Source organism: Streptopelia decaocto (genome assembly GCF_964273445.1).
Source record: "Streptopelia decaocto genome assembly, chromosome: 4".
NCBI lineage: Eukaryota > Metazoa > Chordata > Aves > Columbiformes > Columbidae > Streptopelia > Streptopelia decaocto.
The window spans coordinates 75118008-75134691 of record NC_138658.1 but is presented as its reverse complement, the minus strand read 5'-3'; the positions used below and the strand labels follow the sequence as shown (position 1 = coordinate 75134691).

At 50.8% G+C, this 16684-nt stretch overlaps 1 protein-coding gene across 6 annotated transcripts in view; it reads right to left on the bottom strand.

Moving 5' to 3' along the window:
- RNF24 (ring finger protein 24) overlaps nucleotides 1–14536 on the bottom strand; it is a 29915-nt gene extending 15379 nt beyond the window's left edge. Inside the window, exons 1-2 of one of the 6 annotated variants that reach the window (XM_082050231.1) lie at nucleotides 14490–14536; nucleotides 7826–7907 (exon numbers count right to left, since the gene is read on the bottom strand). Coding sequence is in view for 1 of the 6 variants with exons in the window: in XM_082050225.1 (XP_081906351.1) it covers nucleotides 10943–11031 (89 nt within the window). In the remaining 5 variants the exon portion in view is untranslated. The other 5 variants (XM_082050226.1, XM_082050228.1, XM_082050225.1 and 2 more) reach the window with 5 other exon arrangements.
- Between the last annotated feature and the right edge of the window lie 2148 nt (nucleotides 14537–16684).

Below are 16684 nucleotides of genomic sequence, written 5' to 3'. Positions count from 1 at the left end.
GTTCAGGAGCTCTCCCCTTGCTCGTGCTCATGTGACAGAGGATGTTTCAGCTGAAGGACGAAGCTCCGACTGTCCCCGCTCACCCTCAGTTTGTGTTGAGTCACTGGCCTTGGCCAAGGTTGGCTGGGTCCACCTCCTCAACCACCCAAGAGAAAAATTACACATTTCCCATCTGGGATGGCTTCGGGTCATTTTTTTGCAAAGGAGGAGAGATCACTGTTGGAGAAGAGGCAACAAAACCAATGAGCACCGGACAGTGGCTCTTCTTTACAGCTCCGTGAACTTGTGATGCTCTGGGGGCTTTGGTTCAGCTCTCCCACCTGGAGATGCTGCAGAAGACACAGCACAAAAGCAGAGATGACAGGTAGGGAAGAGCTCAGGGTGGATTCAAGGTGGTCAACCCCATCCAGCCAGGAAAACTCTTCACGGTCGTATCCAGCCGGAGCTGTGCAGCTCTTCCACCCATCCCCACAACCACAGCTACAAACCACCACAGCCACCATCAAAACAACCATCAGTATGAACAGAGCTCTGTCCCACCTACAACATCCTACTCTTTCCTACCAACAGTACCATTTCCCAAAGATTTTACCCCAAAAAAGGCAGCACCGATGCAGCCTGGCCATACTGCAAGGGTCCAAGAGTCCCACATCAGATCCATCCAACCCCTGCATGAAATAACCTTCTCCACGCCGGAGCTACCCTGGTCCTCCCTCCCGCCTGCGGCAACAGCTGAGAAACATTACAGCAAAAAACACGGAGGTTAGAGGGAAAAAATAAGTGAGTCTGCACAGTATCCAGGAAACCGTTAACTTTAAAAGGCTTCACTGAAATCTGATGATTTTCAGCAGGGGGAGGAACTGTATTTTAATCTGCTTCAGATTCGGGAGAGCGCAGCCAAAAGAAATAAAAAAGGAGCCATAAAGAAGGATGAAAAGTTTCTGGTGCAGAACAAAAGCCTCCCTGTTGCTCTCTGCCCAGCCAAGATGTTTCAGTGGAGGACGATGCTGTTCCTGGGACACCCACTGTCCCCAGGATGAGGGGTACAACCTGTCCAGAGGAAAGAGAGCCGGCTGGGACAGAAGAAATAAGTTTGCAGTGTGGAGGGAACTGGAGGGTATTTATTTAATGATACAACAGCTTGCAAAAATAAAAAGGATCAGCAGCGTCCTCGCCACGAGGCCAAACATGGGGATGCAGAGAGAAACAGGGATGGTAATGCCAAGAAGCAGAACGAGCCGAGCTCTGTACCTCCTCCTTCCTTAAACCCTCCAATGAATCAGGCCAAGCCCATCCGCGTTTCGTCGACGACTACAAACCCAAGCTTTAATTAAAAGCCAAGTTACAGTGAATGGCGTATCGAGAAGTCAGGTCAGCATTAACCCGCCGGCTTCGCAGCACTTTGATTACAAGTCAGGCTGTTAAAGACAAACTCAAAGAAGCCACCAAGCACAATTAATCCCTATTATAATCACGGCAAACGCTTAATGCGCTTAATAAGTGGGGCCAACCTCTTACCCAGAGCTTTCATCGGGACATCTCAGAGGGATTAAAAACCAGACAATTATCTTCTTATAGGCAGAGAAACTGAGGCAGGAGGGTGGTGGTCCCCAAGGCCAGGGGGTGACACTGGGGACACTGTTGGTGACGGCACGAGCATCATTCACGAGTTGAAAGCTGCAAATATTTTCTTTCCCACTCCTTCGCAACGTGGATTTGGACTGTGTCTCTGGGTTTTACTTATTAAAGGGAGCTTCTTTTATTATTTATAAGACCAGCAGATAAAGGGGCCACGTGAGCACCGTGCATCATCCCTAAATTCAGCCCACGTGTTGGGCAGAGAAGTGGGTTCTACCTCTGCTGTTCTTAAATAAAAACCCATTTTCAAAGGCATTTATGTTTTTGAGATAAATAACTTCCTCCATGGGGATTCAAATCAAACCCAGGCTGGTCTGAACCTCCTGAACCATCCACTGAAGAGCTGGATGGAGCTGCAGGTCTGAGACCCCGCGTTAAAAACTCAACAGATCCAGATATGCACAGGTTCCCATCACCTGGTGCAAACCAGGGAAAAGAAAACTCTAAACCGTGGCAAAACTCCAAGTCGGGATATTTTATCCACGGGAAAGGTTTCAAGCGGGCGCGAGCGGCGTCTCGAGTTTCAAAGGCATTAGGCAAGTCCGCAAAGGGTTTGATACAGGTTGAACCAAAACGGTTGTTAACTCGGTTGAAAGTTAAACCGTGAGCAGCTGAAAGTTGTACTGTGAAATGGGGTGTTCTTCCATGCAATAAATCCACAACATAATGGGATAATATAAAAAAAAAAAAAATTAAAGATAATATAAAAAGAAAAAAAATTAAAAATAATTTAAAATAAAAGATTTTTCCACGTGTTTAAAAAGCAGCAGTGAGAGATGCTTGTGTTCAACTTGCAGGCAAAAAAGATTAAATACCCCTTTGTGAGCCCCAGAAGCAAAGCAAAGCCCTGACCTCAGGCAGCTGGAAGGAATTTCCTCTGGCTCCACCTCTGGAGGATCCGCGGTGGGAAAATCCTGAACAGCTGTGAAGCCAAACCCGGCACCGCCGGCACCACAGAATCCCAGAATGTCAGGGGTTGGAAGGGACCTGGAAAGCTCATCCAGTGCAATCCCCTCATGGAGCAGGAACACCCAGATGAGGTTACACAGGAAGGTGTCCAGGCGGGTTGGAATGTCTGCAGAGAAGGAGACTCCACAACCTCCCTGGGCAGCCTGGGCCAGGCTCTGCCACCCTCACCAGGAAGAAGTTTCTTCTCAAATTTAAGTGGAACCTCCTGTGTTCCAGTTTGAACCCATTACCCCTTGTCATACTGTTGGTTGTCACCGAGAAGAGCCTGGCTCCATCCTCCTGACACTCACCCTTTATATATCTGTAAACATTACTGAGATCACCCCTCAGTGTCCTCTTGTCCAGCTCCAGAGCCCCAGCTCCCTCAGCCTTTCCTCACACGGGAGATGCTCCACTCCCTTCAGCATCTTGGTGGCTGTGCTGGACTCTCTCCAGCAGTTCCCTGTCCTGCTGGAACTGAGGGGCCACAACTGGACACAAGATTCCAGCTGTGGTCTCCCCAGGGCAGAGCAGAGGGGCAGGAGAACCTCTCTGACCTACTGACCACCCCCTTCTAACCCACCCCAGGTACCGTTGGCCTTCCTGGCCACAAGGGCCCAGTGCTGGCTCGCCCCTGGGCTGTCCCCTTTGCCAAGGGGACAACAGGACGGAGATTGAGGAAAAAGAATAAGAAACAAACCTCGATGCTACTGTGGAGCCGCATCCAGCGCTGGCTTCGAGCATCCAACCGGACCCACCTCCTTCACTGCAAAATTTGGTTGGACTCGATGGTCTTAAAGGTCTTTTTCCAACCAAATGATTGATTGATTCTAAAATGAAAAAGGGGCGAACATGCGGCTTGGCAGCATTATTGATTAGCGGGATTAATGACTGCATGGCAAAGCGTGCTGGGAATGGACAGCCTGGGGTGTTTTCATGGCCAACATCCCAAAATGTCCCCGATAATGAGTTACGCTACGGGGCAGAGTCGTATTGAGATCCAGCAAAGCGATGCTGCGCCACGGCTGGGGGAAAAAGGAAACTTTCGGGTGCCAAACAGAACAAAACCTGTTTATTTTACCCACTTCAGCTACGTGCAGGTTTCGGGAACGGCAGCAGATTTTTATTGTGTGCCCAGACAGTCGTGAAATCAAACTGACCTCCAAGCAAGCAGCACTTTGAACCTTTGATCCCTTCTCCCCAGGAGCGAATCCGATGCTTTTTTTGACCTGGAATCAGGAAATTTGTTGGCTTCATTTCCCGGACGGCTGACACCGAGCACAACATTTTAACCCTCTCCACTGTCTTTGGGCAGGGGGATGTGGGGAGAGCGATGTGACAACATGACAAAGCAATAGGTCACTGGAAAAACATAGAGAAGTCTTTATAATGAAATAAATACCTGGTAGTGCAAGCAGTACCATGGCGATTTTCAGCAAGCGCTTTTGATCTTGGACAGTTTAACAGACAAACGATCCCACGACCTTAATATCGAAGAGTATATTTAAATGAGAAATTGTTTTTTGGTACTGTTGGCACAGAAATGTGCAGAAAATAGGTCAGCTGCAGCTCCTATCGCTGAGTTTCAAGTCAAGAGCTTTCACCCAGCGTCACTGGGAACACAAACCTCCTCCCAAAATCGTGGTGGGGAAGGTGCTAAAAAGCTCAGGTGCTGAAAAGTTTAATAACGCACACGTTATTAAAAAAGCAAGTATTTTAGACCAAGCACAGCACCAAAAGCCAGGGCTGAAGGCAGGGGGAGCAGCTTCCCCCCCGACCCTATTGCTTAATTTGGTGGAAATAACCTTCCGCCCTTCATTTGCGGTCGCTTCTCCTCGTTTGCAGTTTTCCCCAATTAAGAGGTTCCTCGGGGAAAGAGGATCAGAAACTTCATGAGAAAAGCTCAGTCTACGCTGCCCAAGGGCCAGATCGGAGATGTTGGTATTAAACATTGGGGAATTTGCAGATTCCTGGGTGATGACACCGAGAGCTGGGGGAAGCAACGGGAGCTCCCGAAATATCACGTATGGAAAACAAAATATCTTACTTTGATCAAGTCATCTACAGGCTGAACAACAGCAGAAGAGCGACTGGCCTTCTCCTCTCTTTTCTATCAAGAAGCAGATGGACTAAATGACCTCCCGAAACCCTTTTCCTTCTGTTTCCTAAGCTCCTTTAATGGGAAAAACAAAAATCAGGGATCAATAATCCCTAGAAAATCCTCCTGGAGGTGGGCACCCCATGCTGGCGATGGGAATCGCAGCTGCCAGCAGCCATCCTATAAAAGCAGTAAGAGGAGTCGAGCACAATTTGGGATATAGGAAGGCATTAAGCTCTCATTTACACTAAATAAGGTTGCTAGGTTATGGATTATATTTTTTGGGGGGTGGGAGGACATGACACATAATCTGAAAGGGGTTCCAGATGGCTGGAAAGCCTCGCGGTGGAAAAGCAGCGTGAGGCCAGAGAGGGAAGAATTCCTCTTTATGCTGCTGCCGTCTGCTCCCAGGTCTTGGATTTCAGTCCTGAGGAATGTTCTCCGCAGAGTCTTTTAATTGCACCATTGATATTTGCGGTCAAAATTAAGAGGAAGAGGTAGTTGTACTCAGAAGGGCAAAAAAGCTGCTATCGGATACCGGAAAAAAGTCACTAAAACAAATGGTACGGAGGAGCCACCCCCTCAAGCCCAAACGGATACTGCGAGGTTTGGATTTTGAGATGCCGACAGCATTGAAAAAAGGCTGCAGAAAAACCCAAACAAACCCAAACCTCAGCCTGCTGGGAATTTACACTAATGCCACGTCACTGCCATTTGCTATTTTTCCTGATACTTGCAGAAAAAAATGAGCTGTGCAGTCAGCCCTCCCTCTGGTTTTAACAAAAGTACTCGATTTTGGAGGAGGTCCAGAGAGGTTCTCCTGCACCTCTACTCTGCCCTGGGGAGACCACGCCTGGAATATTGTGTCCAGTTCTGGCCCCTCAGTTCCAGCAGGACAGGGAACTGCTGGAGAGAGTCCAGCGCAGCCACCAAGATGCTGAAGGGAGTGGAGCATCTCCCTTATGCGTAAAGGCTGAGGGAGCTGGGGCTCTGGAGCTTGGAGAAGAGGAGACTGACTCATTAATGTTTACAGATATATAAAGGGTGAGTGTCAGGAGGATGAAGCCAGGCTCTTCTCGGGGACAACCAACAGTATGACAAGGGGTAATGGGTTCAAACTGGAACACAGGAGGTTCCACTTAAATATGAGAAGAAACTTGTTCATGGTGAAGGTGCCAGAGCCTGGCCCAGGCTGCCCAGGGCAGTTGTGGAGTCTCCTTCTCTGCAGACATTCCAACCCGCCTGGACACCTTCCTGTGTAACCTCATCTGGGTGTTCCTGCTCCATGGGGGGATTGCACTGGATGAGCTTTCCAGGTCCCTTCCAACCCCTGACATTCTGGGATTCTGTGAGTATTTTTTTTATATATATCATTTTTTCTGCTCTGCTAACAGAGACCGGGAAGATTTTTGCAATGCTTTAGATTCCAGCAAAAAAAAAAACCCTCTCTGGAGTGATCCAAATACGGACACAAACCGCTTTGCTTCGATCAGCACAAGCAAAGGTGGCTGTAAGGATGGCAAAACCTTCAAAATTCAGCTGGAAATGACAAATTGAACTTTTCCACTCCCAGACTTGCATGGCCAAGTGAGGTGGCTGATGGAGATGAAGACGCATAAACCAAATATACATTTTCTTCCTCTGTGGCACAGTCTCGGTGCTGAAGATGATGCCATGGGACACCGTTCTTCTCCCGTTCTCACCAAAATCATCGCCTCATCTTAGTGGTATGGAGAAAGTCAAAGGGGCTTGAAATTCAGGATTACTTGGACCCTGGGGGTCTGTAACCAGGCGATGACGGATAATCACGCATGAACTTTCAGCATGACCTACCCGCACCCCTCCTCTGCTCAAGGATGTTACTTCTTACAGGGGTTTCTCATAAACTGAGTCCTAAATAAGTAAAACCTCAAGTTACAGCTGTGCTGCTGATGCATTTAAAAGAACAAACACACAACATTTGAGAGGGTCACTTAAAGTTTGCATTTTTCTTTTAGCCAACCAACCAAAACCTGCTAAATATTTTTCTGACCACTCCAAGGCTACTGGGGCCTCCTTGGGCAGCAAAGCTCAAAAACACCTACGCGACTTTTAGGGACGTAATGGTTTGTTGTCAGATCTTTACGGATTCCCAGGCGCTGAACTGCCTAGAGAAGGGAAAATAGATGAGTGGCACTAAGGAGTTGGCGTAGCAACAAGCAGGCAGCTACTTGGAGCAGCTTTTGAGAGGTCAAGAGAGCACATGATGCCTGAGAGCCCTTGCATTGGATTTTTACTACAAGTTAAAGATACTTCCAGCAAGTCCAGTTATTAAATCACCGCCTTTGCACATCTTTTAAAACCAGTTTTTAAACCCACGGCTTTCCTTGCCCTGAAATAACATTATCCCCTTCTCAACTCGTTCCTACCCTTCGCCACCTTCACCAAACCGACAGCATTTGAGGGGAAAACCCGTGTTGAGACGAAACATAAGGAAACGCCCCACACTGTGAGGGTTTTCAGGTGGCGCTGTCAAGAAGCATCATTGAAATTCAGCGGGAGAAGCCGGTTTTCCTCCGCTCTGCGGGGGCTGCCATGTCAAATCACATTTGGATTCACGGTACAAAGCTGCGAAAATACCACCGCGGCGACTATTGGCACATTTCAATGAAAACGCCGTGGCCTCATTAGTATAGTGGAAATTATGAGCTTGTCTTTGTATGTATTTAAGAGCTTGCCTGTGAAAGTATACTGGGTCGGGTCCAGAAATTCCTGGCTTGGAGCTGCCACCACTTGACGGTTCAGGATTGTATCGCTTGTGCAGGTCAAGCGGCTGCGCAGCCGTCGACCCGGGAGAAAAGGCATTTTAAAAAGACCCCACAGGGCAATGTCGCGATAGGAGGCAGATCACACCCTAATGAAAGCACAGGCTATAATTAAGAGGGCGCAAGAACGCAGAGAGCATGGATTCTCATCCCGCTCCCATCGCATCCCGTCGACCCAAAAGCACCGTTCCCCTCTGGGGCTGGGCGACAAAAGCCCGAATGATTTGCAATAACGGGCAACATCGTGAAATAACGTCATTTTCAAGATCTGCTCGTCAAAAGGTGTGATTTCGCAAGTATCCATTGGGGAAAGGTTTCGGGTCAGCTCCCTACTTACCCGCACAGGTGCCGCAACGCAGCCAGGCCACGCAAACCCAATGTATCTGCTGGACGGCTACTGCGGTTTGCTGCCGGGGACGCTGCAAAAAAGAAAAAGAAAACAACCCTAATATTGCACAAAAAGCCGGAGTGTGTCGGGGAGAGGATGAAGATATTGTTTCCAAACTCTTTGATTCGCAAGGGCTCCTATAAATTGGTTCAGCTCTTGGTAACAGCACAGAGATCCCCTTTTAAAATGCAGCGATGATGTTACATGGCGTAGAGAGAAAAGAAGGGGGGGAGGAAAAAAGTCTCGGCTAATCCTCGCAATTTTATAAGCATCTGAGACACTAATCCGTTGATCTCATTGAAAAGGATTAGAATTACTCCCTCGTCAGTAAATTTAAGAAGTTTTCAAGCAGATGTAAACAAAAGCGGAGAGTAGCGCATGGAGACGGCAGCCACACAATAAGAAATCCTCACCGGGGCTGATTTTGGGGTGAAAAAGGGGAGTTTGTATCCCAGGGTTGTCTGAGGAGATCCCGGCTGCAGGATCCCACCCCAGACAAGCATCACAACCCATTTTTGGGGTCCCGCTTCTATAGGAACGACGAAAAAAACCCCACCCCCAAATCCCCAACTTGTTCTGCACTGACCAAGGAAAACATTATTTTATTAGTAACAAAAAAAGAGGGCAAACTTCTAAGCGGCAAATTGGATAATTCACACAAAACCTGAGTTTTGTTCAGCTTCGCAGCAACCTTTGTCTGCGCAACTTTGCCGCAAAAACTCCTGTTATTAAGGTGGAAAAATATAACACGGTGTCCTTGTGTAAACAGCCCCACACCTGCTGCCACACTCGTGATTAAACATTTATAAAATTAAAGAATATATTATTTGCTTTAGAAGATGCAGGCAACGTGTAACCTGGTTTGCAATACCAACCACGTTTCGCTCCTAAGTTTCATGTTCTGGCTCTTCAGGGATGTGTTAATAGCCGAAATAAATCAAAACCTAAAAGAGGCTTCAGGCAAAAAGGATTCAGGTGATTCTTTGGTGAGGAAAAGTCACTTTTGTTATAAAACAGAAGCTTTCTAACAAAGAAAGTAAACTTTTTTCTAGTGCTTATTTCTTTCCTCTTTTAAATTCCATCCTAAAAAGAAACCAAAAGAGATCTAAGTTTCAACCTCAGCTTAAACCAGGACTCAATCTCATCAGAGCTTGTCTTAAAATTGCCCTTTCGAAGATACTAGATGGGATGGCAGCAGAATCCAGCCCATTTTAATAGGGTACCATATATGTTTTTTCATCTTTAGGTGTAGAAAACCATTCTCTCAGTGCCAGGAAAACACATCCCAGCCCTTCGCCATCACCCCCTGACGTGCTTGTCCTGCTGCATCGGTGGGAGATGCAAGGGGGGGAAGATACAAGAGAGAAACCCCAAATCTGGAGCACACGACAACTCAGCATCTCCCAGGCAAAGCCGCAGCTGAGGAAATGATCCATTTTTCCTGCTTTTGCTCCCAAAGCGCCGCCCCCAAACGACGCTCAGCACAATTGTGACTTTTTTTGGTGCAAATGCAAAGCGAGACCGGGGTGGATGGTTCAGTTGACAGACAGGCGAGCGACGTGAGCACCAGCAGACGGGCTTCAGCACCTCTCGGGCGAGATTATCACTATTTATTCAGCCACAAAAACACCCAGCGCTGCGCAAACCCGTCCCACTTTGGGCGGCCACCACCGGCACAGAGTCTCCAAAAGCCTCGTCTTTTATTTCAGCCGCCAAGAGAGAGAGATGCTGGGTCTTAATCCAGCGCTTCTCAGCTCAAAACCAAATGGAAAAAACCAACCCCACAGCTGTGTTAATAACCAACGAGCCAGGAAATCACCCCAGGGGAAGCCCAGCCTGGCGATGGGTTTTTTATGCAGAACAATAGAAAAATGAGAGTCTCTAAAGCACCGCGAAATATTTGCCGGCTCGTGACAAAGCTCTGCATGGAGAGAAGTTTAATTTAATCCTTACGGTACGCCAGCAATTTAATTTCATGCAGGCTGGAAGCAAGAAGAGCCTGGTTGGGGGGAGGCACAACACTCCAATGGATTTATTTTAGTTGGAAGTCATCTAGTGGGAGACTGAGATCCCTCCCACCTAATTTTGAGAGGTAATTTGGCTTCATCCATCCTCTTACCTGCTGGGTTGCTCCTCCTGCCTTCAACCAGAACAACCGAAGGGCCGAAACCTCCTGCCCTCCACGCTCGTGGACTCCAAGGATGAGAATCCACACGGCCCTAAAGCTCTTGTATTTTCCCCTAAATACTTCTCCAAGCCAACAAGTCGGGAAATCCCCCGTTATTTCCAGGCAGGGACAGCAAGAACAGCCCCAAACCGGCCAATGGTCGCAGTAAAGGGCTCAGCACTTTCAGTTTCTCTCTTGCAAACACGCAGTTTCCTCTAAGGCGCTTTGCGAGTTAAAAGCTGTAGCAGCAGCAAGATTAATCCTCCACGGGGATAAAAAAAAAAAAAAATAAACCAGGAGAAGTTATTCCTACTTGCTTCTCACATCCACAGCCCCGGAGCTGGAGCAGAAAAGGCAAGCGGCCGAAGGACTTCCCTGCCCTCGCTCCTCCTCCTCGGCATCTCGCCCATTTTTTCCGAAGACTGATCCAGTTTTAGCTCCAGCGTCGCAGCAACCCGAGAACTCGCGGCTTTCGGCTCTGCCGAGGCAGCTGCTCGCAGCTAATTTGGTCCGTCGGGCTCTGGCACTCGGCTCCTGCCGCTCATCCCCGTGTCAGCGTTGAGGTTTTTTGTGTCTATCGGAGCAGCAAGGTTGTCTGTCCTCCGCGAGAGTGTCTTCTCCTCTCCTGCCACCGCTCATCCCGACCTTGGGGGCTTCACAGCTGCTCCATCCCCACCGCCGATGCTATTTCTGGCATCCTTTCGAGATGCTTTGGATGGCTGCTTTTTCTACATCCCTCTGGCACCGTAATCACCTCATTAACAGGACACAAGAGCCCTCGACACGTGGTTTGAACTGTTTAGGTTTTTTTTTTTCAATTTGATGAAAATCAAATGTGCCCTACGGGCAGCAAAACGACACCTTGGGAGGGAAAAGCATCCCGAAACAACGCAGCTTACCTCTGCCCAGCACTATTGTGAAACCGTGGGGGGTTTATATCCACATTTTCCATGGGGTCACCTGCATCTCTCAACCAAGCGAGAGGCATCACCAGGGTCAAGCGACAGCCGAGCTCTCCTGCAGATAAGCCCCATATCACATCATCAGTGATGTCATTTTAAAGCGCTGTCGGTGAGTCAGGTCAAACTGCCAGGAAGGGACGGGAGGGGGGAAGTTTATCCAAGATGGATGTTATCTCACATCAACAACATGCAGCTTTGTGATGACTGATCGCAGGAAACAAAAACAAAGCCAGGTCAGTGACACCAACCACAGCTGGGACTCAAAAGCCTGAAGACCAGGAGAAGCTTCAAACTCCCCAAATCACCCTCCAGGCTTTGATAACAATGGTTCCAAGGTGGTTGAAGGCCAACAGAAGCATCTGCACCTCCTATTCAGGATGGGGATGCCCGGGTTTACTGTGCACTCAAGTGAGACAGCAGGATTTTGACCTGGTGGGACAGGACCTTGTCTCAGCTGTGCCAAGTCCTGCCACCCCACCGCAGAAGTGTTTTGGGTCACAGTGGTGGGAGTAGGAGGAGATGAGTGTGTCCAGCCTGTGCCTCTCTCCCTGTTTTCAACATCCAGGTGGTGCTTTATGGCTCTGAGCTGATCGCTCGCAACACACCTTCTGCCACCAAGGTGGAGGTGACGGCTGGGTCGCTGGGAGGGGTGACCCAAGAGGGAACACGTGGAGGTAAAGTCCATGAACATGCAAGCCCTCCCAACAAAAGCTGGGTGTCTTCGTATCGTCCCACACGTTATTTAGGTCCCCGGGAGATCAGCTGGAAATTAGTCCTTGTTGGGGATCATCATCTCATCTCCCATGTGCACATACGCTCTTGCTTATTAGAAGGTAGAATAGATCCCACAACGTCCAGAGCACGTTGACCACGGTGTCCTTCACAGCTGGTCCATCACAACAGGCATCTCCAGCTGAGCTTGGAGACAAGCAGACCAGAGCCCAGGCTGTATAAATATGAGGTGTCACCACAGCTCACCCACCTCCACAGCTTGTCCCCACAGCTCTGAGACTAAACGCCACCACCAGTGACCCAACGAGCAGACCTAGAGTGTCCAAACCTAGCTGGAGATAAGAAGGCAGGTCCTGACCAGCAGGTAAACCTTGGCATAAACTTTTACCAGGCTGAGCAGGGACAAAATAAGAGAACTCGAGCTGAGCAAGTGGTCAGGTGGAGCTTTGGGAGCTTGTGGAGGGGATTCCCTTCAACAGCAAGACCAGGAGATCCAGGAGGTCACCACCAGCCTCACCTCCAGGAGCTCCACCACCTTCTCAGGACCAGGACCTTCACCTGTGGTCATCAGCCCTGCAACTTGTAACTGGATCACGCCATCCCTCCTGACTGCTTATGGCACACAAGGCTGGAAGGATTTAATTTCCCTCTTTCTTTTTCCTTTTTAAAATACCTCAATTAATGCATTTTGGGTTCCTTCCATATTGCCCCCAAGCATTTCTACTGTCAGAGGCTGTATTCTTCCACCGCCAGTTACTGGAGGCTCGTTATTTTTCCGGGCTGAGGGCCAAATTGGTATTTAATTTTTGCTCCAGATGGCACAGCACTCTAGATCCATCAGCTGGAGGATCTAACCTGTCTGAATAAAGTAATAGAGAAAATAACCTGATTTATCAGGGGCTGTTTGACACGTTCAAGGTGGCTCTGTTTACACCTGGCATAAAAGAGAAGCATTAACATGAATTCTCACTATTGAACCTGAAACAATGATAGGAATCTAAAAAATTATAATAATATTACAACTTGTATTTTGCTTTCTCACAAGTCAAGCAGAAAAAAAACACTTGTTTCAGCCATCAGGGCAGCCCAGACCTGGGTTTTGTTCCCTTTTCTTCATCCTCGCGGGCCTCAAAACGGCTGTCGGCCACGGGCTGTTCAAACCAGGGCCGAACTTGTCCTTCTACAGGCAAGGAGAAGGGCTGGGGAACACAGATTTTAGCGTGTGGTACTGAGGGCACATGGCCCCGCTCACTGTAAGAGACTCAATGAGGACATAAGAGGACAACCATGAGGTGTTCCAGTTACATTTCTGGCTAATTCACCCTGTTTCTAGGAAGCTGCCGCATCCCTCTGGCACAGCCTGCACCTGGGATATGTTCTCTGCAAGCTAATTCACCTAAAATAACCCAGAAAAAATTAAAAAAAAAAAAAAAGTGAGTAGTCGGTTTATCTGCCCAGGCAGACAAAACGCTGTATAAAGTCAGCTGAGCCTGCGAATGGCTGGGAACAAAGGGACGGGGGAGGTTTTTGTGCTCGTCTTTGCTCCGTTCAGAGCATCCTCAGGCTTCAAGAGCCGGTCCTGGAAGCAGCTGAGACAAAGGAAAAGCAGGAGCTGTCGGCAGGAGCCGGTCGGGGAAAACCAGGGCGAGGAGGCACCCACATCACCCTCCCCAGCAGCCACGGAGCCGGGTTCGCGTGTTGCCGAACACGTTAGACATGGCAGGAAACTCGAGATCAAAGGAGAGGAGCGTGCCAGAGCAAGATGTCATCCAAACCTCCTGCCAAAGGTACGCGAGGGAGGGGGGGAAATAACCCCCAGACACACACGCTGGCACATCCGAAGGATCCGGCAACGCTTGGAGGTGCACAGGGCGGTGGGACCTATGGAGCTGTTCTTCTCCGCGTGTCCGGGCTACAACAAAGATGGGCTACAACACAGGCAGGCTAAACTAAATAAAAAAAACCACCAAATCCTCACGAGGTGCATTTTTACCCATCAGTTCTCAGTCCGGTGGGACCCACACAAATTCCTTGCCAATGGCAGGCAAAGCGGCGGATGCTGGGAGGGCTCCGTACGTGCCTGTACGGCAGGAACAGCAGCGCTGGAGAACTCCAAAAAGCAGCTTTTCCCATTTCTGGGTGGTTTTTTAAGCCGAAGAAACCCGCAGCGTCCTGTCTCAGCCCCAGGAAAGAGAAGGGACATGCCTGATCCCAAGCCAGCGGCCACCGGGTACAGGGTGACCCAGGACCTCCCTGTGACACAAGGGGTCCCCATGGGGTGGGCACTGGGTGGGGACATGTCCCCTGTCCCTTCCTCTGTCACCCCATGGTGATGCGGTCCCAGGCCTCCCCTATCCCCCAAGCAGGGACCTTATGGCTCCCTCAATAGGGTCACCAGCCACCCCAAAAAGGGGAAGGCCGGCCCCACAGGGCTCTGGGTGGGGGGCACAGCGACAGGCCTTGGCAGCCCCATTTCCCCAAGTGCTCCCTGCCCCACAGGGGACAGCGGGGCTGAGAGGGAGGGCGGCCTGTCCCCCCGCCAGGCGCTGCTGAGGTGCGGGTGTCCCTGCCCCACAGAACAAGGCACAGAGAAGGGGCCCTGCCCCACAGCGATCCTGAGGGAAGGGCCCTTCCCCTCAGAATAAGGCAGAGGGAGGGGTCCCAGCCCCACAGAACGGTGCATGAGGAGGGGGTGTCCGGTCCTCCGGCCCCCCAGGGGGCTCCCGCCGCCCCGCGCCCACCCCGCACTCACCCGCCACTGTCCCGCCGAGGCTCGCGCCGCCCGCACTGCCCGGCGGCGGGGAGGGACCCGGATGAAGGCGGCCCCGCCCACCGCCCCGCCCACGGCCCCGCGCCGGGCACCGCCCCGCGGCTTCGCCGGCCGCACTGCGCATGCGCGGGGCTGCGTCCGGGGCGGGGGGGCTGGGGGGCTGGGGACACAGGGTGACACGGGGACGCGGGGGCAATGGGAAGGGGACAGGGCGACATGTAGTGGAGCATCTCCCGTGTGAGGAAAGGCTGAGGGAGCTGGGGCTCTGGAGCTGGACAAGAGGACACTGAGGGGTGACCTCATTAATGTTTACAGATATATAAAGGGGGAGTGTCAGGAGGATGGAGCCAGGCTCTTCTCGGTGACAACCAATGGTAGAACAAGGGGCAATGGGTTCAAACTGGAACACAAAAGGTTCCACTTAAATTTGAGAAGAAACATCTTCCCGGTGAGGGTGGCAGAGCCTGGCCCAGGCTGCCCAGGGAGGTTGTGGAGTCTCCTTCTCTGCAGACATTCCAACCCGCCTGGACACCTTCCTGTGTAACCTCATCTGGGTGTTCCTGCTCCATGGGGGGATTGCACTGGATGAGCTTTCCAGGGCCCTTCAACCCCTGACATTCTGGGATTCTGTGATTCTATAGTGGGGACAGGAAGCGACTGGGGACAGGGAGATGGTGTGGGGACATGAGGTGACACTGGGGACAGAGTGGCACAGATGACAAGGGGATTATGTAGTGGGCACATGAGGTGACACTGGGGACAGAGGGGCATTGGGGACAGGGTGGCACTGAGGAGAGGGGAGGGGTGTGGGGACTGGACATGACTGTAGGAACAAGGGATGATATTGGAGACACGAGGTGGCCGTGGGAACAGGGATGGGGTGGCAATGGGTGGAAATGGGGAGAGGGCACAGCAGAGGGGATGGGGTTATGGTGGTGACAAGGAAGATGAAGGGGAAGGACCTGTCCCCATCCCTGTCTCCATCTCCAGGGACCTGACATCATTTCTGAGAGAAATTACATCACCCACCAGCGCTGGGATATCAGCCAGCTGGTGCCACCTTGTTGGGACAAGCTCTCCTTGTCCTTAGGACAACAAGTTTTCTTTTCCAACCGTATGAAGACAAACTGAGCAGGCAGGATGAGAGAGACCCCGTTGCACCGACACAGCGGGGGCTCCACACCCAGTGCAGCAGGGACAGAGTGGTGTCCAGTGCGATGGTGGCATGACACTGCCCATCTGCACATGTGACACAGCGACCAGTTGAGCTCAGGATCTTGGGTACATCGGTGATTCAAAGAATCATAGACTCATGAGCTCATTTAGGTTGGAAAAGCCCCTTAAGATCATGGAGTCCACCCATTAATCCACTCCTGGCACTGCCCCATGTCCTGAGAACCTCACCTCCATCTGTTCAACCCTCCAGGGATGGTGACTCCAGCACTGCCCTGGGCAGCCTGTTCCAATGCCCCACAGCCCTTTGGGGAAGAAATTGGTCCCCAAATCCAACCTCAGCCTCCCCTGGTGCAACTTGAGGCCGTTTCCTCTGCTCCTGGCGCTTGTTCCTGGGGAGCAGAGCCCGACCCCCCCTGGCTCCAAGCTCCTTTCAGGCAGTTCAGAGATCAGAAGGTCTCCCCTCAGCTCCTGTTCTCCAGCTGAACCCCCCAGGTCCCTCAGCTGCTCCCATCACACTTGTGCTCCCTCTCCACCTTCTCCAAGCTCCTCGCAAGGTTTGAGGCCCTCAGGTTCATCTGAAGGACATTATTAATGTGCAAGGAAAGTTTTATTTTCCTTCTCCTTCCCCAACCAGGCAGGCAAAGCCTGGCAAGGCAAGTCAGTGGTGGGCAAGCCAGGGAGAGGAGACAGAGCTGTAATTAGCTGTGAGCCTGTAATGAGAAACTCATTAATACAGTTTGTCTGCGGTGTTGCATCCCTTGGTCCCACACATCAGGCTGTGCCGCAGCAGCAGCCGCATCCTGGTGAAATTGGATGGTCTTGGCCAGCTGGTGGGAAACTCTTTCATCAGCGGGCAGCAATGCTGTTCTCCGTTCTGCTGCGACCTCCTCTCCCTCGCCAGCGGAGGAAGGAGGAGGATGCCCTAACGAGGCATCGTGGGAAGACTCGCAGCATCTTTGAAGATGACGCTGTGGCCCTGACCTCGGGATGCCTGAGCGATG